Source organism: Cyrtonyx montezumae, unplaced genomic scaffold (genome assembly GCF_038088225.1).
Source record: "Cyrtonyx montezumae isolate F1298 unplaced genomic scaffold, pur_monq_1.0 scaffold_7, whole genome shotgun sequence".
Taxonomy (NCBI): domain Eukaryota; kingdom Metazoa; phylum Chordata; class Aves; order Galliformes; family Odontophoridae; genus Cyrtonyx; species Cyrtonyx montezumae.
Window position 1 is genome coordinate 10,982,829 of NW_027072078.1, and position 22,958 is coordinate 11,005,786.

General features: G+C 38.2%; 1 protein-coding gene across 1 annotated transcript; it reads left to right on the forward strand.

Moving 5' to 3' along the window:
• The first annotated feature begins 325 nt into the window (after positions 1-325).
• PPIG (peptidylprolyl isomerase G) lies at positions 326-22,437 on the forward strand. The gene is made up of 13 exons (XM_065750988.1): positions 326-531; positions 8,023-8,102; positions 8,211-8,285; positions 10,450-10,557; positions 11,054-11,098; positions 12,921-13,008; positions 14,166-14,195; positions 14,281-14,420; positions 17,358-17,562; positions 18,574-18,741; positions 19,820-19,904; positions 20,743-20,879; positions 21,171-22,437. Exons 2-13 carry the CDS (start codon positions 8,042-8,044, stop codon positions 22,279-22,281), a joined length of 2,253 nt encoding a protein of 750 aa, XP_065607060.1. The 5' UTR covers positions 326-531; positions 8,023-8,041; the 3' UTR covers positions 22,282-22,437.
• Positions 22,438-22,958: the final 521 nt, after the last annotated feature.

The following is a 22,958-nucleotide window of genomic DNA, read 5'->3' on the forward strand; positions in this document are numbered from 1 at the left end:
CACGATAATTCCCCTTTTAACTCCTTACATTCCAGTGCTGCAGCGGCTTCCGGGGCCGTTAGGAGCTCCATACTGACTCCCGTGTCCTGCCAATTTCCCGGGCTGTCGGCCGAGCCGCCGTTTCGCGGCCAACGAATTAGGCCGCAGCCGGTGCCGGGCACGGCGCACCGCCCGCCCCTCATAGGCCGCGCTCCTTCCCGCCAGGCCCGGCCCGGCCGAGGGGAGTGGAGGCGGCGGGCGGAGCGCCGCTGACGAGCTCGAGGGGGCGGGCGCCCCTTCCCTCAGCCGCTCGGGCTCCTTCCGAGCGGTCCCCGCCGGCGGGCAGGGCTCTGCGCGGCCGGTGTCCTCGCCCCCCAGCGCCCCTCCCGGCCTCGGGAGCCTCGGCCGCCCTCTCCGAGCCCCGCTCCGCCGCACCGCCCCCGGGGTCGCCCCCTCCCGCCCTCTCCTTCCACTGACGCAGTCCGTGCCGCACCAGCTCTAACATGGCGGCGAGGCGCTGAAGAGCGCGGGGCGACGCGGGCCGCGAGCGGGGTGAGTGGCGGCACCGCCATGTGGCCGGGGGAGGGCCGCGGCCTGGGTCGAGAGCTCGGGGCTGGGGACGGAGGTCGCGGAGCCGCGGGGCCTGAGCCCCGGTACGGAGGGGGCGGGAGCTGAGCGCGTCCCTGGCACGCCGAGGGCGCCTCGGGGGTCACTCTCGCCGGGCGACGGGGCTCCTCGTGCGGGGTGGAGGCTCCGGGGGGAGGGAACACGGGGCCCAGGGAGCTGTGAGACGGTGGCGGCTGGGGCCTGGTGAAAGCTGCGGCCGGCACGGCTCCCCGTTGCGGAACGGGGCCTGGGTGCTTCTCGGCGCCGGCCTCGGAGTTTGAATGAAGCCTTCCTCCTCCGCCAGAAGGCGAAGTAAGCGGCTGTCTGCGTGCCACATGTTCTCCCTCCGCAGGCCTCTCCCAGGGAAGCGAGGCCTGGAGCTGCGTTGGCCGGCAGGAGGGTCTCCGGCTTTCTGAAAGCTCTCCACGGGGTTTTGTGGGAAATGCGTGTTACGTACATTTATTCTTTAAATCTTTAGGAGGCTTTAGAGGAGGGAGGCTTAGGAGGAAAAGGAACGGTGTGTTGAAGTAGGCTGAATTTTCTGTTGTTTTGCATTACAGTTCACTCAGAAGGAGATGTGTGTCTTCTGTAGTCCTGATATGGAAGTCTAGTTGGTTGGTAGCTGCTCAGTGTTTGACTTAAGTTCATTATGTTTTAGTAAGAGAGAATATCCAGTTTTTCATGTCTTTGTTCTGTGTTACCTGCAGGAAAAGTTGTTCTCTGGGTGGAGATAGGTAATGGGCTTTGTTGTTGGTTTTCTTTTTTCTGTTTTTGGTTTTTGCTTTATTTCATTTCACAATAATGCATTGGGATCAGTATGAGTCACGCTTTTAGGTGCCACCATGTTAAATAAGTGATCAAAATATATGACAGCTAGACATGATTTATGAAGCAATACTTTATCTACATTTGAAGAGCATGTACTTTTGATTTATCAGGAATTGGTTTTTTAGTTACTTTTAAAAATTTGAAAAAAGAATGGCTTTAATGCATGAAGTAGGCCTGAAGAGGGATGGACATAACAAACTATTGACGATCCTCAGAGAGCACCCTTTGGTGCTATATTTTTTACAAAGACCATTTTTTCCAGTCCTCTTGTGAAACAGCTTTTGTTTTGGAGTTAGCTAGTTGATCATCCAACTGTTAATTTTTATCTTTTTTTTCTGACTATGGATTTCAGAAAATCAGTGGGTTGTGAGGGAGCTGGGAGTTAAGCATATGTGCTACAGAGAAGGATGTTACTGTAGTGCAGCATGATGTCTCTGCTGCCAGTTCACTCCTCTGTGCCATGTGCGCTCCCATACACCTTTCATTTGGAAGCAGCCAGGAGCACGTCCATTTGTCTTCTAATGGAGCAAGGATTTGGTTGGAGTTTGGGGTGAGGCTGGGAATAGGTGTAGAACTAATGTAGTTGAGAGGAGGAGAACAAGTGATCATAGAACAATACATTTTTGGGGTTATTGTTGGCGTTGGCATTAAAAATTGTGTGTTTAGCTGCTACACACTTCAGCCTTATTCTGATCTTCTGTAGCTGGGAGAGGAGATTCCTCTTCTGAAGTCTGTTTTGGTGATTCCAGCAGGTGACTGACTTGCTGATTGCACTGTACCTTTTAAAAACTTCTCTTTTACACAACAGTAAAGCTTGCTTTTTCTTAGTATTTTCTGAGTTCTAAAATTATGGTTTATTTGTTAATGGCTTCTCTGGACCTAATGCTGCTCCTGATTTCAGTTATGAATGTAGGGTTGAAATAAGTCATGTTTTTCACCACTTCTGGGAGTTCTGTGAGCAGCAATTAAAGGCACTTAGTTGTGCACAGACCTGGGAAAACACATCTGCGTTTTTTCACAACTCTAATGGTAGACAAGAAAAATAAAAGAAAAACGGAGGAAAAACGAAGCTTTTCTGTATAAATCAGATGATAATAAACTATGACTTACTCTCAGCAGCAAAGTTTTTCTTTGTTGTCGACATAAATGCATTTTAAGATATTTTTCATTTTAAGTTTCTTTTTTTTAGGACAATAAAAGGAAGATCTGCTGAGATCTTGTATCCCTGTTCAGATAGTTTTTGGAGAATGTTATCAGTTTCTCAGCTGAATCTTGTGTTCTTCCAACTGAGACATTTAATCTAGGTGTGCGTTGCTTGTGTACTTCAATACAGGAAGCTCAATTTTATGTTGTTAATTGCAAGAGCTCTTACTAAAAGTAATGTAAATTAGTTCTGCTCTGCAGTAGTGTAGGAGTACATTCTGCATATTTGTTCAGGGCCAATCTGAACATGATGTTTAACATCCATCTAAGAGGATAGCGGGCTCTTGGAAGGTAATGGTTGATCTTGTCAGGTACCTCTTCCCTTGATTTCATTTTTTAGGGGGAAAAGTATAAACAGTGCAAAAAAACCCACTTTTAGCATTACTTGAGAAATTCCATAGACCTTTGAAAAAAAATATTTTTTTTCTTCAAAGCATTTTTAAATCTGCATGATAGCTAAGGCAGCATCCAAAATCTGAAATGTGTTGAAATGTACCTTTTTATAAATCTGTTGCCAAAACAAAATCCTGTGCTGCTGATTAGTAAAATAAAAGCAAATGAATTTCCATAGTTGCCATTGCTGCTATTTGGGATTTTTTTGATCAAAAAAGACCCTGTTGCTTGGAAAGGTGTTGAGGATATTACTGAGGCTGGGATTGGGCTTTTTGGACTTTTGTTCTTGCCTTCAGTATCATCCTAACAGAGCTGGAAGCTTTGATGCAGGAATGGTACTAGTTCTAAGATTTCAAGTCTCATTTAGCAATCATATATTCATTTGCAATTTAATCTGTATAAAACAAACACCATTCTCAGGCTATGGCTGCACTGTCATATTAAGCTGATATGTGCCATTGCCAAAGTCTTTTCTTGGAAGGAGGCAGAGGAGGGTGTAGTTTCATGTGTTCAAGGGGACACACACCTGTACCAGGGCTGGCCCCACTGTAGTGTGAACCCTCCGTTCTGGGATTCAGTCCACATGCTTTAAGTGATTGTGGAACAGCCCTAATGAATGTGATGCATGGTTGGTGTTCAGTTGCTGTATTTGTGTTCCCTAGATTCAAAATCTTACTTAAAAATATTTGTGAAGATTCTGGATGGCTAGCTTTTTAATATAAATCAGATTTGTCTTTGTGCATTTGAAGATAACCTGGAACCAGATGCCAGGAGTGTGGATTTATGTGCTTTATTTTTCATTTGGGCATCGAATGAAGACTGCTGCCAAAGATAACTGTAAATTGATGTGAGAAAACTAATATGAAGACAAAGTCAAGGAGAAATTAAAGGTAGGAGAGAGTAGATATGAGTAGGTGATGATGGATAATGAAAGAAGAGGTTATGATAGTATTTTTTCCTACTAAGTACGTTTTTGCTCCAAACCTATTCTGTTCTTTGCAGGGACTAAAACAAATTGGCAACCTGTGTGGCATGGTTACAAGTGAAGGGTTTATTTTCCTCAAAACTGTGGAATAGTTCTGTACTGCTGCTTGCTGTCAGCTTGTGTGAGTTGAGTGATGTGAATTTTCCAGTTTATGTGCATCTGTGAGTGGACGTTTCAGTGTAACCCATTTCAGTTGAAAGGAGCACTGATGTATTAAGCAGTGTTATTACTAGATCCTTGCTAGTACAAGTAATTTTGACTGGGAAAAAAAATTCAGCAGGACGTGTTTTTTAGCATATCAACTAGTATGAGTGACAGTTTCTGGCAGAGATGCTTGTGAAAAGTCTGTGGGGGTGATCTTTTCCATTGGCATGTCTCGTTTCGAAAGGGAGCAGCTGTCTGCAGCCTGGCCATGAGCTGACCAACTTTATCCTACAAATTCTTGAGTGAAATAATAAGTAATGCAGGTGTGAAGGGATCTGAACTCTGAGAGACACAGCTGGTGATGCTCTGGCTATAGATGCAGCTCTTCTGGCAAAACTTTTTTTGTTGTATTTATTTCTGAAAATGAAATTAACAGTTCAGCGTAGAGTGCTTCTGTATTAATTAACAAACGGGCTGTTTTAGGCACACTGAAGGTAGCTGGTTGGTTTTTTTGCATTGTTTCTTATTCTCTAGAGGCTTCTCTAGCAGGAGGTGGATGAAAATGCAGCGTCTGCATTTTAACTGAAAATAATATACAAGTCATGTAAGCCTTGTTGTTACCAGCACATAGTATTGAGCTTTACTTGTAATTTTCTCCCTTTTTGTTCTTAGTATTCTGAAATTGCTTTTCTCTGGTTCTGAAATCAGAACCATTTACTTGCTTTTAATACAGACAAATTCTGAGCAATCAACGTACAGGACTGTATTTGTGATTAAATACTACATGGATCATCTGTAATGTGTTAGTACTGTACTCAGTGAGGAGATCTGACTGTACAAAAGGAACTTATGTATATTGGAGAGCAAATGCTCTCTTGAGGTATAGGTAGTTTAAGGTGAATGTTGCTGATATTTTAGCCTGGTTAATGAGGGAGTGTAATTAAGTTTATCCAGCCTGTCAGCTCTCTCCTTGTACATCTAGCTCCCTACCTACCCTAGATGTTCCAGTAGGTTTTGATTCTGTTTTCCAAATGATTTTAAAGATGAGGCAGTTCTGGATTATTCAGGAGAGTCAATTGCTGCACAAAAAAAGAGAGAGCTGTTAGTGTTCTCCCCAGGAGAGGTGTTTGCAGCATCTTCTCAGGAGAAGGTATATTTATTTGGTGTGATGTGTATCCAGTCAGTGTGTCTGCCCTGAGCAGTTGCTGTCTAGAACTATGTGCAACCAGTATTTATTGAAGAGATACTGTTACAGGACTTGTTAAAGCAGTTTGTTTCTGCTAAAATACTGTATAGAAATTTTCATGCAGATCTCTTTATTTTTCAAGCAGATTGCGGGTTGAATCCCTCCTCACTCAACCATGGAAGGCCAAAATGCTTTGAGTTTGGGTACAGTCAGTCAGTTGCCATACTGTTGGGCCTTAGGTGTCTCAGTTCATTTCAGCCTGTATTGTAACATTTGTTCTGAGAGGCTTTCTGCAGTGAAATGATTTCTTCCCCTCCTTTGTGGCTGTGTAGCCCATTGCACTGTTGGCAGCCTGTGAGCTGATAGGCAGCCTGGCTGGGGTCAGGTGTGAGGGCAGCCTGTCCTCCTGCCTGCCTTGTCTGCCTCCCCTGCATGCCTGACCTGGGCACAGCAATCTGTGACCCAGCAGGGTTCAAGTCCTCGGCTGTCATGCTTTCTCTGTTTCTCTGTCTGGCTACAAAAGTTGTGTTAATAGAGGAGATAAAGTAAATCAGCAAGAGGAGTGAGCAGGCTGAGGCAGGGCTGCTGCTGCTGCTTTTGGTGAGTCTCTGGCTTGTGACAATTAATGTGCTCGTTACACTGCTAAGGGTATGTCTCCCATGGTCCTGCATGTTTGTACAGCCTAGCTGCGCTAAGAATCCTGTGGATGATAAATTGTTGAGTGGTGTTGCATGTAAATCCTTCCTGCGTTGCTTTTGTGACTTTTTTGCTGTGTAATCTTGGCAAGATGCTCGGAGTGATGCTGAGCACAAGGAGAGAATGCAGACAACCTTGTTCTAGAGTCTTTTGATTCCTTGTAGCCTCTCCTTCATAAACAGGAGTGACAGGTGGCAGCAGTTGCACGTTTTGAGGCTGTTTTCTGGCACAGATAAGGGTGAAGCTTTAAGAAATGCTTAGTGTTGTTAGATTTGAGTAGTATTTTCTGGCAACAAAAAGAATTTATGAATTATATTTCCAGTTCTGGGAAAGGTGCTCTAGTCTTATGGATCGTTCTGCCATCACTGTTTTTTTTTTCCCCTCTGAATTCAGAGAGGATGTGGCCTCAGAAGACTGTGTGTGATGCTGCCGAAGGCTGTGGTTGCAAATGAAATTGTTACTCCTTGTTACTCAAAAATAAGGGGGATTTATGTACTCAAAGGTATGAGAGAAGTTGCATTAAAAATATCAAGATAAGCAGTGACATAAAAGGAAAAGCCCGAATTGCTTCATTTGCAGTAATTTTGGAAGATCATTTTTATTTTTATTTTTGTTTATGATGCAGAATGGTTTTGATCCTGGTTAGAGCAGTTCCCGACACTGAGATGGCTAGAATCCCAGAAATACTCCTAAAAACTAAGGTTTAATACTCAATATAGCAAAGTGTTATAGTTTTGATCATCATAACTTAGCTTCTGCTCTTTGACCAATCTCCTTATCTGTGGCTAAAGTTCTGGTATTTCGGAAAGCATGCACACCTGACTTGCTCAATTATTATGAGGAACTCAGTGAAAATCCTTCATGCTTACTTCTTTACATCCAAATTTCACAAAATAGCACAAGCAATCAGGAGCAGCCTGTTAGCCTGTCACCTCCATGGCCAGGATGTCCATCGCTTCACCTCAGGTCTGAGCTTCCTGCTGAGGAGTTGGACCGTCCAGTGGGAGAGGTGTAGTAACCAGGCTGCAGGTGTCACTGCCCCCAGCTATGGTTTAAGCCATTACTGTAGTTTGCCATGGGAGAAAATGTACTGTGTTAGTAGTGAAGCAGGCTATATGGGTGTTTTTTTTTTTTTTTTTTTTGTGAGAGCAGGTGGATGCTACTCTAAGCATGGATGGGGAGCGAAAGCAAAATACGAGATCAGCAGCAAGACTGTTTGTTTTACACTGTCACAAAATGATGGATTCAGCTACAGTGGTTGAAGTTTATCATTCTGGGCTGTCCACCTTCCTATGCTCCTAAACGTTAGGAGCACAATGTACATTCTTCAGCTGCTGTAGTTTGTGGTTGAGGTGTATTAATAGAAGCTGAGTTTAACTGGCAGGGTTGCAAACTACAGCCACCAGTGTATTCTTGAGGAAAAGGGACTGCCCAGAGGCTTGTCCCCTTGACCAGAATGTGAGTGGCCTCCTCAGCCACTGATGCTGAGCCAAGCAGGCTACAAAAATGTGTTTAAACAGCTAAAAGGCAGTTGCAAAAAGTTGTTTGACACAGCTGTCTGGTCTCAAAGCTAACTTTGTCTTCCTCTGACACTATTTTACCTTGAAGATCCAAGAATTCTAGGAGTGGACAACTTAAGTGATTACCTGTACCATCTGGAAAGCACAAAGACTTAAAGCTTTATCGTCTCCACATCATGCAGTATCTTTTGTGCTTGTGTTTCCCCATCTGAAATATGTCACTGAAGTAAATTTGATAACGTTGCAGCAAGAAAGAACAGAATTACTTAATAATTCCACAAAACATGAAAATGGCCTGAAGTACATATGCAACTCTTTCTTAATCTTTAAAAATACTGTTTTTGCTACCTGTTTCCAAGGTTTCCTTCTATGTATATCTTTTCTGCAGTTCTTATTGTCTTTACAAAATTTTCCACGTTGTAGAACTTGAATGTAGATTCACTACACAAAGGGATAAACTCATTATTTTTTATTATTTACAGTATTAAAGTTTTCGAAGCCATGGGGGTAAAGGTCCAGAGACCTCGTTGCTTTTTTGACATAGCCATCAACAATGTACCTGGTAAGAAAATGAAAATAATCCATTCAATAACTTGATATTCCTATAAAATATTTAAGAATAATACAAATAGCAATCAACTTCATAACAAATATGGCTTTTTATTTCTAGCTGGAAGAGTGGTCTTTGAACTGTTTTCAGATGTGTGTCCAAAGACATGTGAGAATTTTCGCTGCCTTTGCACAGGTTGGTAGATTTTAATATTTATTTATTATTTTAAATGTAATACCATGTTAGCTAATTTAACATTTTCCTGACTTTTTTAGGTATAGAACTGAGTATGTCAAACACTAGTTCTTGATATCCCTGGAGATTTAGCAAACTTCTCATATATATCTGATGTAGCTGTTTGCATTGTATAACATTGTCCAGTCTTGAAAGGTAGCCAATAAGAGGTCAAGCATGCAGGATTACTTTTCAGTTTTATAATACTTGAATGTTTGAAAACTGTTGCTGGTATGCATTAATATTTTGTTTTACAGTAATGTTGTTTGATACTGGTGATTTCTACTCCTAGTGAAATTCAAATTATTTGTTAAAAAAAATTATTTGAAGAAATTCTTTTTTTGAAGAAGCTTTTCCAAGTAGAACTGTTTCTCAGTGTGCTACCTATTTTGGTTGGCAATGCTGACAGCTTAGCAGAACTTAAATATTGTCACAAGAATGATTCTATGAGTACGTAAATCCATGTTTAATGTCTTCAGCATTTTCCACCTCCTTTCAGTTTGTTGTCTTTCAGGTCGGTGCTTCATAGCTGTTAATACTGAATCAGTCAGTACTAATACGATGTCAATCAGGTGTGAGTGCATAACTGTGTTCATGTTAAGTTAGCTAGAGCACTTAATGCAGCATTCATCCTGTCTGCCACAACTGTAAGCATTATCTCATCTAGGTATACTGGCTCAGAATCAGGTTATCAGCAATTGCTAGCAAATTTGAACTTTAAAGTGATTCTTCTTATCCGATAGTACCATGTTTTCTTGTGTCTGTGGCATTCTTTATTTTCTGTCAAATGTCCAAAAGTCAGATTTTCTGCATAAGGTGTTATTCCCTGATAACCAATTTAAAAATTTGACTTGAAGTCTTTGAACAGCATTTCAGGTCAGACACATAGTTCATTGCTTAGTTTAAAGTCAAATTAGATTTAAAATCTGGGGGTGGGCTACTGTGCTGCTTTAAAATATAATTTCTTCACTATTCTTAAATATTGACAAAGTATTTATGATATTGATCATAAAGAAATTTCAAATTTTTATTTATACTTGCCTCTTTTTTCTGGTGGTTTTGAAAAAGACATGCTATCTTCTTGAAATGTGTCAGCACCTCTGTTTTTGCTGGCATACCTGTTAGGTGTGTGACAGGCCAGTGGAGTATACAGCCACGTGTTTATCTGAGTTCATATCAGAAGTGTTTTTTGTAGCTAGTCACATCCGTGTGGAGGCATAAGGTATGTTCAGAGTTTCACAGCTGTGCCAGTTTCACAGCTCAGAATGAGACTGTAAGAAGAAAGTCTTATGTTGTGGGAGCAGTGACAGGAACGATCCTTTATCTTCCAGCATAGTCCCGATCCTTACTCTTACACTTTACTGTTACCTTGAGGTTGGCTCTGATGTTCACAGGGCCCTCACCATGTGCTATTTGTCTGGCTAACTCAGCAGAGACCTTATTTGTTTGAAGGTAGGAGCAAAAGTAGAAAGCATTTTGCTGAGGCAGTGAGCTTGCTTATGAGTCTGAAGAGGATTAGAACTGATGCAGAGGAGGAAGCTGGCAGTTGGAATCATGAGTTAGGAAGAAAGATTCCTTGAAAATAATTTCTCATTCCCTCCTACACTTTATTTTATTTTCATTTTATTTTTTGGCTGTGAGCTTTTATGCTAACTTAGTCCCATAACTCAAGATCTGAGTTTCTCACTTGCTTCTGAGCAAAGATGGTTATGTTAATGTGGCTGTTTTATTTCAGTCTATCTATGTAGAAGTCTTAACATTAGTAGTAGTATATTACCCCTGTACATGTTTAAGCATTTCCAGGTAGGTGGCATTCTCCATTGTATGTCTGAGTTCTTAATTTAATTCTATGTGAATTAATTGTGGTTGGGTTATTATTATGTTGTATACTAACGTCAGTAAGGAGTTCTTTTGATATAACTGTAGAAATAAAAAGTGGTTTCTGTGTTGCTTTCTTAAGTGTAACTTTCTTACTGGCATTGTAAGGATGCGTCCACTTCACGAATTAATTTTTCAGAGCGTGGTAGATAGTTTTGATTAAGCATTTAAATAACAAATTTTTGTAATGATGATTGTACAGGTACAAAGAGTCATTTTGTTTTTTGTTCCCCTTCGTTTCCTTTAGGTGAAAAGGGTACAGGAAAATCCACCCAAAAGCCATTGCATTACAAAAGTTGTCTATTTCACAGGGTAGTGAAAGATTTTATGATCCAAGGAGGTGACTTCAGTGAAGGTATGAGAATCTTTTGAGAAAAATTCAATGTTTGTGCACTGGAATGTTTTTGGGAGTCTTATATAGCTTCATTAAATTACATTATTTATGTGATTTCTGCTGCTTTTTAACCCATTTTTGTCATGAGATACTGTACACGTAAACTTGTGTGACAAAATTACATAAATCTATATGCACATATTCTGCTCTGTGCCCTCACATCTCAGAGCATTCAGTGCTTAATTACAAGCTATAAATGTGAGGAGAAAATATATCTACTGTTGAGAAGTCAAGAAAAAAGGGAGCATATAGCAGAGTGTGTAGGAAAGCTTTCATTTTTCTCCAAGTTTGTTTCTGCTTAATGGTACTGTGAAGATGTCTTTATCTTTGCATATCTTGAAGAAAAATGTTAATGGCTTGGATGCATATATATCAGTTTTTTTTGTTACAAAGCATCTTTCACATGATGCAACTTTTTACCCTACTATAATTTGTAACTCACGTTTCTTCTTTCAAGGAAATGGCAGGGGAGGAGAATCCATTTATGGTGGCTTTTTTGAAGGTGAGAGTTGTATCAGTCTGCTCTATTTTGATGATACTATATGCAGTTATCCATATGTTCTGTAGTTTCAGTTCTATAAGCTTCACTGTTTTTGTGAAGTCTTTGTCTGTTATTAGAGGCCTTTTATTTTACTTCAGGTAATATTTTAGTTTTAAAACAAGAACCGTTTTAATTGATGAAAAATAAAGCCACAAGCACTTTCATACGTCAGTTTTATCAGATTGACAGTTTAGAAAAAATATTCAACACAGTATTCTGATTCTGAACATATCTTTATTGCTTCTATAGCTAGCTAAAAGGTGGGGATTGCCTTTTTTCCCAGTCAAAAGCAGAAAACTTGACTCTATTATGCCTTTCATGCAAATCTTACCTTTGTAAGACAGTATAAAATCTTATTTTTTCTTAACCCAAGAGGAATTAAGTGTAAGGAAGCCATCTGTTTTCTCACAGTACTGGTTTACCTTCAGTCATTGATGCATAAGAAGTTTTCTCTCCAGTGTGCTCCTCAGGCTGTTTGTCAGGAGTGTACTGGAGTGTCTGTTTCTTGGAGCAGTTTCATGTTACACCTAAGCCCATATGATGGCTAGCTGCCACTGGCAGGGCAGGTTGTCCTTCCTGCCACTTTTAACACTGGACCTTGTCTGAGCTTGCAGCAAAGCATCAAAAGAATGATTCACTGTAGAGTTAGGCTTCAATTTTATATCAGACATTGTGTTGAATGAACAGTTTGCAATTGCCAGAAGGAGGAGGTCATACCTTGTGGTATCAGACTGCAAGCTGTCTTGGCTTTCTACAATGTCTGAAGTCTGTTGAAGAAAATAAATGTACCCGTTTCCCTAATAGTGAGTGGATTTAATTAATTAATAGATAGGCAAGAGTCAGAACCAGGAAAGTGAGAAAGGTGGAAGAAGTAGCAAAACCTGTACTTTCAGGTGGTTGCAGAGTGTTTTTTCAACTTGGTCGCTGTGTGGAATTGCATATGTATGAAGTATTGCTTGTGTGCATCCTTAACCAACTCAGCTGTAGGATTAGATAGACACCCAGTGCTGTGCAATGTGGCAGTTATACAGGTGACCATAGAGAGGAAGTGGGACTGTCCCTATCACTGGCTGTTACACTGTATGATGTGAAACCATAACCTTACAGATTACATACTTCTCTTTTCTGAATGGCTCCTGCCATTTGTATCTAAGGAGTACTGGGCAAACTTCATCTTCATCAAACTTTATATAGTTTGGATCCCCAAGCAGCCTTTGTTCTATTTTGTGGAAAGATAGGCTACTCTCTTACAGGTGTTTTAAATGAAGAATGGTGATTACTTTGCACAAATTCATTGAGATTTAACCTAAACCATCAAAGTGACGTGCTTGTTAGAAGTAAAAGCTTCATTCAAATTGACAGAGGATACAGAAGCATTTTGTTATTGCCATCAAAGTGACCGTCCATGTGCACTAAACAATACAAAACAAAATACTTCCTGGAAGGAACAGGGCTTCTTAATAATGCACAGCCAAAAACTTTTTTTTTTTTTTTTTTACTCCAAAGAAGTAGTGATCAGCATGTGGAGAATAAAAAGAACACATTATTTTTAGTTGTTTCTCTGGTAATTCCTATTTCCCCTTCTTAAATTATGTTGTTTAGAATGGAAAGAATAATCTATTTGAAAAAAAAACCCTATTGTTTTAGATTGAATTTTAATGCAACTTTTTATAGATGTGACTGGTAAATTTATTTAATATGGGTGAGTTTACTTAGAGTAGAGCATTAATCTAAGCATATGCAGTGAGTATACATACAAAATAATTGAACATACTTATTTTAGATGAAAGCTTTGCTGTAAAGCACAACAAAGAATTTCTTCTTTCAATGGCCAACCGAGGGAAGGATACAAATGGTTCACAGTTCTTTATGTAAGTACTGAGCTGTTCAGAAATGTGTGATTTGCTGTTTGGTAAGCTGTAAAGATAATTCTTTGAGTTTGCATGGGAGGTAGTCTACAACATATAAATGTTGATTCCTCTTTAGGAAGTTACAAGGAAGCAGCCATTTTTGTAATTATCTCTTTAGGGAAACTTAATCACTCTGCTGTTTGGTGCTTATAGTCTGTGCAAAAGAACTTTTTGTCTTTTCAGTAGCTGTCTTCTAACTCGAGCAAATGAAAGTTTGTTAGGTCCCTGTAGAGCTGTTTCACTTTCTTCATATGTTGCCTGGAAGGAGGCAAAAAAAGCTGTATGGTCTCTCTAGCACAAAATAGCAGAGAAATTTTCTGTTGCAAGGTAACTTCTCAATGCAGTTTCATTTATAGCCATGTCTCAAGCTTCAACCTTTGAAATGCATCTGCATTATGCTTCTTTAATTTAGTTACAGAAGTAAATACTTGAAATTCATCAGTTTTAGCTATGTATCATGAACTTAATGTGGTAGGTTGTCCTTGTAATTTACCATTAGACTGTTATTTTGGAATATTTAGGTAATCATTACTATATTTATTTTAGGTTTTGGGTTGTTTTTTTTTTTTATTTTTTTTATTTTTTTTGGTTTTTGTTTTGCTGTGGCGGACATGTGTATACCTCAGTAATCCTGATGTAGGAGAAGGCTGTGAACCATTCAGTTGTCTGCAGGTGTAGAAAGTCAGTTCTACTTCTGATGGCAAATATTCTGTACATACAGACTTCTTTTTCCTTCTTTCCTGATCTATTTTTCAATAACTTTTTTTTGCAATTTTGCTCTTCTGAGACAATTGCTTTAATTTTTATTTCCGTTCCTGGTAGTATTCCTGCAATTTAATAAATACAATTCTTATTACATTTTTTTAATACGGTTATGTCTAAAAATTTATCAGTACTTTTTCAGTAAGTCGTGGTAAGGGGTTGAATAGGTAGTTTGTTTAAACCATGCAATGCTTTTAACTGCACACAAACTTAGAATAATATATATTGTTTGTATTCAGTTTTATTAATTCACTCAATAACTACCATCATCAGTGTACATGCTTCAAATGTTGTCTGCTTTCCACTAAAATTGACTTCTGTTTTCCTCTTTAAATTACATCTACTGCAAACAACAGAACTACTAAACCTACACCTCACTTAGATGGGTAAGTATCTGTTACTTTATACTTCTTTGAGAACTGCCTTAAAAATTAAGTATTAAGAATCCTTATTTTTGCTTGAATTCTTCAGACATCATGTCGTTTTTGGACAAGTCATCTCAGGTCAGGAAGTTGTGAGAGAAATAGAAAACCAGAAAACAGATGCATCTAGTAAACCATATGCTGAAGTACGCATACTGAGTTGTGGAGAGTTGATTCCAAAATCCAAAGGTGAGCTTAAACTATACATTTAGGAATATGTAAGCTGTGATTTATCTATCAATTCTTCCCAATTGGTACATACTAAAATAACTAGAGACTGTCTTGGTAATGTTATGGAGTTACAATCAGTGAGGAAGTAAGAAACAGTGCAGTACAATTAGTCTCCTAAAAAACATAATTGGTTTTGGCACGGATTGTCTTCTCTACTAGCTCAGTTTTAGTACGAAACTGATAAGCACTTGTCCTAAACGAGGTGTTGTGTTAAATGTAGTAACAGTCTGGTTATCTTCAAGAACTTTGTCTTTTTTTAATTAAATTGAAGTTTCAGGTAAGTCTCCAGAACAGGCACAGAGAGGAAAGTCTGAAATTTCTGATAAATCACATTTGTCTGGACTTTCGAGTTCTCTCCTCCCTTCTTTTCCTGTCCCTCCAACCCCTAGATACTCACTTCTTCCATAAATTCTTTGCATAGCATTCTGCTTGTCTCTTTCTGCCAGCTGGTTGCTCTGAAGTGTTAATTCAGTTTTCTACTTTGTGGATTTATTTTTTTTAATGAACTGAGCATTGGGTACAAACTGTGTGTTTTGGTTTTGTCAGGCTCAAAATGAAGCTAGAGATTGAAGCTGTGAATTATGAGATGAGATCATCTGTTCTGACCTTTGTGCCTGTGCCTGTTTCTAGCCAGGTCATTTGTTTGTTTCAGGTCCAGGAGTCTGATACCATGTGTCTAAGAGTTGCTACATTTCATAACAAACTGAAATGTGGAGAGTGCTGGGCTATATGGTAGTGTGATCATGTAATTTGTGAAGTATGGTGAATATATGTCACAGTGAATGGAGTAGGAAGTAAGGCATCTATTTCAGATGTGACCATAAGTTGAAACCTAATCCTGAAATTAACGATCTGGAACAGTTGGACTGTAAATAGAAGTCTGTTTCCTTCTCACTGACCTTCATGCTGCAAGAGTATCTTCGTTTGTTGTTTTGATCTTTAATTGGCCAGAACCACACTGGTTCAGTATTAAAAACAGTATTTGCTCCTGGACAGTGTGAGTTAGTTGTCATCAGAGAGGGCGTGGGTTGATCCTACGTAGAAGTAATGCCTCCTATTTACTTTCTAAGATGTGCTGACTCCCATGTCCATTAGGAGCCATAACTATGTCTCTATACAGCTGGTATAGTACGTTTCCACTTAATTTTCTACTCTAATGCATATCCAGTTTCATCCAACATACGAAAGGCAATATGAAGTTCCCACAGCACGTTGTTTATCAAAAAGAGCCTACCTGAACCACAAATGGAATCATGTTTAGGTTGGCCAACTATCGATGTGTCTTTGCCAATTTTATAATGTTAGTCCAAATGAGGATCATTGTTTCTCATGAAAATTAAGTTGGTGGGAAGTGCTAGCCTATTACTACAAATAATACATACCAAGGCAAAAATTGACTTATTATTTTTATTTTTACCAACTCAACAATAGATTTGATGCAATTTTTCTTGCTTTTGATCATCTCTGAGAGATTGACTGTTGCCTTCCAAGTTGCCATTTTGGAAAAATGAGGTCAAGTTATTGTCAAATTTGAGAATTTCTATACTGCACTCATGTGATTGATGTTACTGATGCCTACTGCTGCCTCTCTCAAGTGTCAGTCAACTTAATAGGATCTCCAACTGCTTTACAGATATTAATACTAATGATTCAAAAAAATCAGTCTGCTATTCCATTAAATAGCTGCTTGCTTTTTCCAAAGGGCAGTTTTCAGATCTTCACAGAAGTGTTTTCTCTGCCTCAAGTTCTCTAAGTGAATGTTACGATTTTCTTAACCTTCAGATTTTGAGCCTGTGTATGTGGAAAGAAATTGCTTTTTTGGGTATAATTGTTTGATGGTGAAAATTCTTTTTTTTTTTTTTTCTGTCTGCATCGGTATTATGTTGTGCAGTTAGTGATAGAATATCTTTACAATTTGTAGGAGCCCTGTCAAATAAGATTTGGTGCTAATTAGAAAACTTAACTATGATTATACAGAAACAACCGGTGTGTCCTCCTGGAGCTTTCAATAGAACTTTTAATTTTGTGGATAATAGCTTGATAGGAATTTCTTAACACATTGGAGAGTATCCATGCCATTTAATTAGTTTACCTGAAGCATGTAATGGTTGAATAGGTCCAAGCCCTGTTAGAGGGCATAAAAAGATGTGTGTGTTCTTGTATTACTTCCTGCTGGACTTCTGTCGGATTGCTAATAAATAGCTGGCTTGCAGCTCCAGTAGATGCACAAGAAACGGTGATATACGTAATTAAGGAATAGCCTGCTCTTTAGTGAAGTTGTTTTTCATACCATGGTTAGTAAGCAGTTTTTATCTTTGCACAGAAAAACACAATGAGCTAAGGATTAGAGCTGTTCTCTGAGCATTGCTTCACTTAGTAGCAAAATTGGTAATCTGATTCTACCCTGTGTTGAGCTTACTTCAAGGGACTTAATGTACACAGTATTTTCTTTTTGTAAACTCTTATTTGTGGCTTGAGTACATGAAGTCAGGTTGCATTGAAAGTCAAATTATTTTATAAACTTTTAAGAAATTAGCTTTTAATAAAACTGCATGTATAGCTTATGAGGTGTCATTACAAAACATACACAGTCACACTAATTCTTGACAGTACAGATTTAGTACTTTATATATTCTTTGTAAAAACAAAATATTTGAAATTCCTTATATATTTAGAGACTTACATTATTTTACCAGGGAGAAACAGTCTTTTTCCTTAAAAAACAAACAAACAAAAAAAAAACACACAAAAAAACCTTGTTATAGAGTATTTTGATCCATTGCTTTCATGACACAATTAAAAGCAGCTTAGGAAGTTCCTGGATAAGTTGATTTTTCTAAGATCTATTTGTAACTGTTTTGTATGTAAATATGTCTTTATTGTTCTGACATAAAGCCAAGAAAGAAGAAAAGAAAAGACACAAGTCGTCTTCCTCATCCAGTGAGTCGGAAAGTTCAAGTGATTCAGAATCATCTTCTGATTCATCGTCAGAATCTGAGAGTGCTTCAGAAGAGAAATCTAAAAAGCGAAAAAAGAAACACAAGAAAAATTCCAAGAAACATAAGAAGGAAAAGAAAAAGAGAAAGAAAAGCAAGAAAAGGTCAGTATTGAGGTGTCAGGATTTTGTTTTTATTTTTTTTAACATGTTCCTGTGCAGTATTGTTTTCTTCTCCCATAAAATCACAAAGTACTGTTCTATAACTGGGATAGTAGATACGTGGAAGTTTCAGAAACTGTTTTCATATATTACCTTACTTTTTTTTTTTATTTTTTGATGGCCAAGGACAGTGTCTGTATGCATACATACTGCAGCTTGTAAAAGCATGAAGGAAATGGACCAAGACTTTCACACATTAGATTTGAAAAATTGCAGGAATATTTGATTTTAAATAAGTGATAATGGTAGTTCTGTACAGTTCAGTTTCAGTTGTATGCAGTGGGATTCCTGTACTATATTGGAGTGTATGCAGAACTAAACAAAACAAATTAAGTATAGGTGGATATACTTAATACCATTAGTTCTGAGTGATGTGCCTAAAGTATTGCAGTTTCACTGAAAGGTGGTAAAACTCAAAAAGTTCTTGCTTCTGAAATTGGTGTTTCTAATCTTACAGTTCTATCACTGCAAGTCACGTTTTTCCAAGTTAATGGTAAAATGTAAGAAATACTCATTTGAGGCCTAGCTTGCTTTCTGTGGAATTAAATCTATTGCTCAGAATTTTATTGTTTAAAAACAATTACAACTCCCAAGTAGTGTTTATATATATATATATATATATAAACAGATTATGAGTGTAAAAATCTGAACTTGACTTTCTTGATATTCAGATTGAGCTTTAAGATAAATAAATACAAAATAAGTGTTCAGTGTTGCATCACTGGACTACGTAAAATAAAAGAAGTAATTAAAAAACTACTGCAGTTGAGTGATTCAGAGTAAGGATATAGGAGAAATGTTGTTTCTAAAACAACTGTTTGTTCCCCAAACTTCTCATTTTATCATTTGTATACCAAATCGAGAGGATTTCTGAATTATTTAAATAAATTGAATGCCTTTTTTCTCATCCAGATAACTTTCCTTAAACATATTTCTCTTTCTACTCAAATATAGCTCATCTAGTGAAAGTGAAGATGAAAACCCTGAAGCACAGCAGTTATCTACTGTCCGTCCTGAAGAAATTCCTCCTATACCTGAAAACAGGTTTCTAATGAGAAAAAGTCCTCCTAAAGCAGATGAGAAAGAAAAAGAGAGGAAAAGCAGAGAGAAGGAAAGAGAGAGGTAAGTATACCTGTTTTTGGTCTGACTAGACACTGATAGTGGTATGGTCATACTGCTGTATTAAAACTAATGAGTTCTTTCCCTGTTAAACAGCTGAATATTGTGATCACTTCTGAATCATTTTTTCAGTTGGCAACTGTTGTGTTTTTTTTTCTTCCTAGAGCCAAAGCTTAACGTTTGAACATGCTTTTGTTGAATGAAGAATTTAAAATGACTGTTTCAAGAAAAAGCAAAAGAAGTAGATTGCAATTTCATTTAGAATTATAGCTGTCCAAGCTGAGCCTATAAACTTACACTTTTCTCAAAAAAGAACTTGGTAGTCTAGCAAAGAACTTGAACCAAACTTGAAGCTTTCATGAGAAATTTTGGTCAGTTAACTAGCTGATACAGTCATATTGAAAATCTCTCTCTGTATGACAGCCATCCCTCTCATTATTTCCCATGAAAAGTACACCTAAGGAAACGTGAAAACTGATTTTTCTTAGCTTTCTTTTCCTTCTAAGGTTCCTTCAAATGCAATCTTTTTAATACAAAGTCTATGCAAGCTTTTCTCACCTATCTTTAGGTTAAGTCTCTTAAATAAACACGTGAGCAGTATGTCTTGAGGCCTTGTCTTGAGTAGGTTATTTTTCCCCTAAGTACAAGTTTCACATAGAAGGCTACTGCTGTGTAATTAATTACTGAATATACTCTTAGGAAATTACATAACATAATTTCATGAACACATGAAGTTTTATAAAACTCATGCCATCTCAGGTTTTAAGTTTTATAATGACGTTATGTCGGATTTCATGATTGCCCGTTATTGTAGCTGTTTCTGCCAGTGCTAGAAAGTCTTAAACACAGTTAAATAATTAAACTTCACCACTTGAGTTTCTGTTACCTTATAGTAACAGGTTTAATCACACCTTACAAGTGAACATCAGCTATTGTCATGAAATGAACTGATAGTGCAGAGTGGCTTTTTATTGTCACTGCCAGGACACAATAGTGTCTCTCAGAGCTGCGTGAGGATATGAATTTGTTTATCTTTTCTTCCTTCTCTGATGTTACAAACTATGCCAATTTTTATTTTTAGCAATCTGTCGAATTCCCAGTCAACATACCAGAGGAGGCTGCTGGTGACCAGATCTGGAAGGAAAATAAAAGGAAGAGGACCAAGGGTAAATATTTGCAATCCCTTCCTCAAAGCAAACAATGTGATAGCACTCCATTTTCATTAGGATGGTCAATTTTGTAAATAAAAAAAGTGTGCAAATTATCTGTGGGTACATCATAATTGATGTAGGGGCTAAAGCTTGAAGTAGGACAAGAGGGAAAACTAATTTCCTGTTTGCATACTGAGTTCAAGTGGAGGAAGGAGAATATAATACAGCCAGTGCTTTCATTGCATTGCTGTAGTATTTTGTGAATTAGTAAATTGACTCAGATCAGAAAATGTTCTAATGAACACCAGAACCTGTACACTGTGTTAGTAGCAGGAATACAGGATAGGATGTCTGCCTTTGTTGGCAAGGGTGAACTTGTTAGGTTGCTTTTTCTGATTTGGTGCAACCATATGCTATAATATACTTGTAACAAATGTATTTATAATGGAAGTCTCTATCATTCAAATTTTTAATAAAAACTTTCCAAAAAAAAAAAAGTGAAGTATTGTTTTGGTGTTACTTGTCAAATCTGAGAAGAATTTTCATTGTCAGAAAAGTGAGTAGCATTTGTACTCATTAAAAGCTTACAGGAGATTTCTCAAGGATGTTTGGGTACAACCATCCAGAATGAGAAGTTACAATAGTTACTTGATCAAATATTTTGTAGTCCTGCTGTAGCTGAATGATGTTATGTACATTTTTCAGTAAATTAGTAACTTTACAGTGTTAGCCTGGTGAATATGTCTTAGTCATAATAGGTACTGTGGGGAATCAACCACTTGGGATTAAAACACTGCTTCAAATTACACATGCTATGGTAGCTAACTTGTACCTGTTTTTCTTTTCTGTCAAGCGTTATCGGACTCCTTCCAGATCCAGGTCAAGAGATCGATTCCGACGCAGTGAAACTCCTCCACATTGGAGGCAAGAAATGCAAAGAGCTCAAAGAATGAGAGTGTCTAGTGGAGAAAGATGGATAAAAGGGGACAAGTAAGATGATTTATGTTTGGAGTATGTGCACTTCAATTTTTGTTTATGTTTTTTAAAAGTAATACATATTGTCTTCAGTTTTTAGATATAGTTAATTCCAAGAAAACAAGACACACTAACTTGATTATCCCATTGCTTAACTATCAGACTTTAATCATGCTCATTTGTGGTTACTATAAAATGTAGTTATTATTATGATTTTTAAGCTACAGTTGTGAAGCAGCCTCACTCCTGACTTCATTTTTCAGAGTGGAGAGGATTCAATTTTTTATTTTTATTTTTTTCCCCAAGGAGTGAAATGAATGAAATCAGGAAAGATAATCAAAAAAGCCCAGGAAGAGGAAGAGAGAGAAAAACATCAGACCACAGACAAGTTTCTGAAAGTCCAAGCAGAAGAGGGGAAAAAGAGAAGAAAAAAGATCATAAATCTAGCAGTAAAGACAGGGAAACGAGAAGGAATTCGGAAAAAGATGACAAGCATAATAGAAGCAAGACCAAGAAAAGAGGTAAATCTAGAAGCCATAGTAAAAGCAGAGAGAAATCAAGAAGTAAAGAAAGAGACTCCAAACACAGCAGACACGATGAGAAGAGAAGATCAAGAAGCAAAGAGAGGGACCGTGAGAAAGATAGAGAAAAAGAAAAGCGCTATGATTCTAGAGGGAGAGATAAAGAAAGAAGTAGGAGTAAAGAGAGAAGCAGAAGGGCAGGTTCAAGAAGTAATGAACATGACCATAGGAAGAGTAAAGATAGGGAGAAACATAAGTCAAGAAGCAGAGAGCGTGAGCATGCTAGAGGAAAACATAGTTCCAGCAGTAGAACAAGGGAACGAAGCAAAAGCAGAGATAGGGGTAGAAGAGGTAGATCAAGAAGCAGAGACAGAGATCGCAGTCGGAGTAAAGAATATTCAAGGAATAGAGATAGAGAATCAAGAAGGAGAAGATCAAGAAGCAGAGAAAGGAGAGGTACACCAGATAGATACAGAGGAAGGGAAAACAGGAGGAGGAGAAACTCAAGGAGCTCAGAGAGAGAGGAAAGTCAAAGCAGAAACAGAGAAAGGTACTCAAATAGAGAAAGTAGAAGCTCATATAAGAGGAATGATAGTGAAAGCCAAAGGAAGAGGCATTCAAAAAGCCATGAAAGTAGCAGTCCTGAATCCAGTAAAGGTAAGAAGTCTAGTAGAGATCAAGATAGAAGTCCAGATTCAAAGAAGAGACCAAGTAGCAAAGAGAGAGAATCAAAACCATACCCTCACAGGAGTAATGAAAAGGAAAAGTCAAGGTCTTCAGCTGAAAAAGAAATTAACCAAAAATCAGACAGTCAGGAAAGAGATCGTGCCCCTAGCAAGGATAAAAAGTCTGGTCATGAAACAAGTCCTGGAACAGATGATGACAGGCATGGATGAGTGTTTGGACTTAATGTTTCCATTGTCTCAAAGTTTTAGAGACGTTTTGAGGAACGCCTTTTTTTAAGATGTGGACTTCAGTTTGGTCTTTTGATAATCTAAAACCTGGATCATTTGTACTGCTAAAGTTTTAATAAACTTGAAATGAAAAACAAATACTATGTGTAATACAGTGTGCTGTGTTTTAAATATTTCCTTGTTTTATGCATCCTTATTTGTTGGCAGCTAGAGAGGTAATTTCCATGCCACATGTACCATGAACTTAAATTAGTGCATACAGTGGCTACTTATGAAGAAGCTTTTTTCACACATGCACATCTGCTACATGTATTCTTAAACCTAGGATAATTTTGCAAGGGGTCATCATTCCAGTGTTAGTACATTCGTAATTCAGTGGGTACAAATACTAGGATTTTATTTTCTGAAGGAGAATGACTTGCTTTAATTCATTTGGTGAGATATGAAAATTAATTCTTCACTGTACTGTCACTGCCAACACTAGAATTCATTTGTGTTGTAAAGCAGTCATCTGTGTTTGAGAATTCTTTCTTTGCCCTTAATTTGTCTGTAGAGGAATAGTTTATTATTTTAAGCAGAAAAATTGCTTTTATCCTCGCATCCTCATTTACTAAAGGCTATACTGTGAATTCCTCTCCATCCTCAAGCATACATTCCTC

Excerpts from the sequence above, each read along its gene's own strand:
- PPIG (XM_065750988.1), top strand. The coding sequence starts at position 8,042 with ATGGGGGTAAAGGTCCAGAGACCTCGTTGCTTTTTTGACATAGCCATC. Across the intron at positions 11,099-12,920 it reads TTATGGTGGCTTTTTTGAAG|ATGAAAGCTTTGCTGTAAAG; the intron begins GTGAGAGTTGTA and ends TACTTATTTTAG. Across the intron at positions 17,563-18,573 it reads AGAAAGAAAAGCAAGAAAAG|CTCATCTAGTGAAAGTGAAG; the intron begins GTCAGTATTGAG and ends ACTCAAATATAG.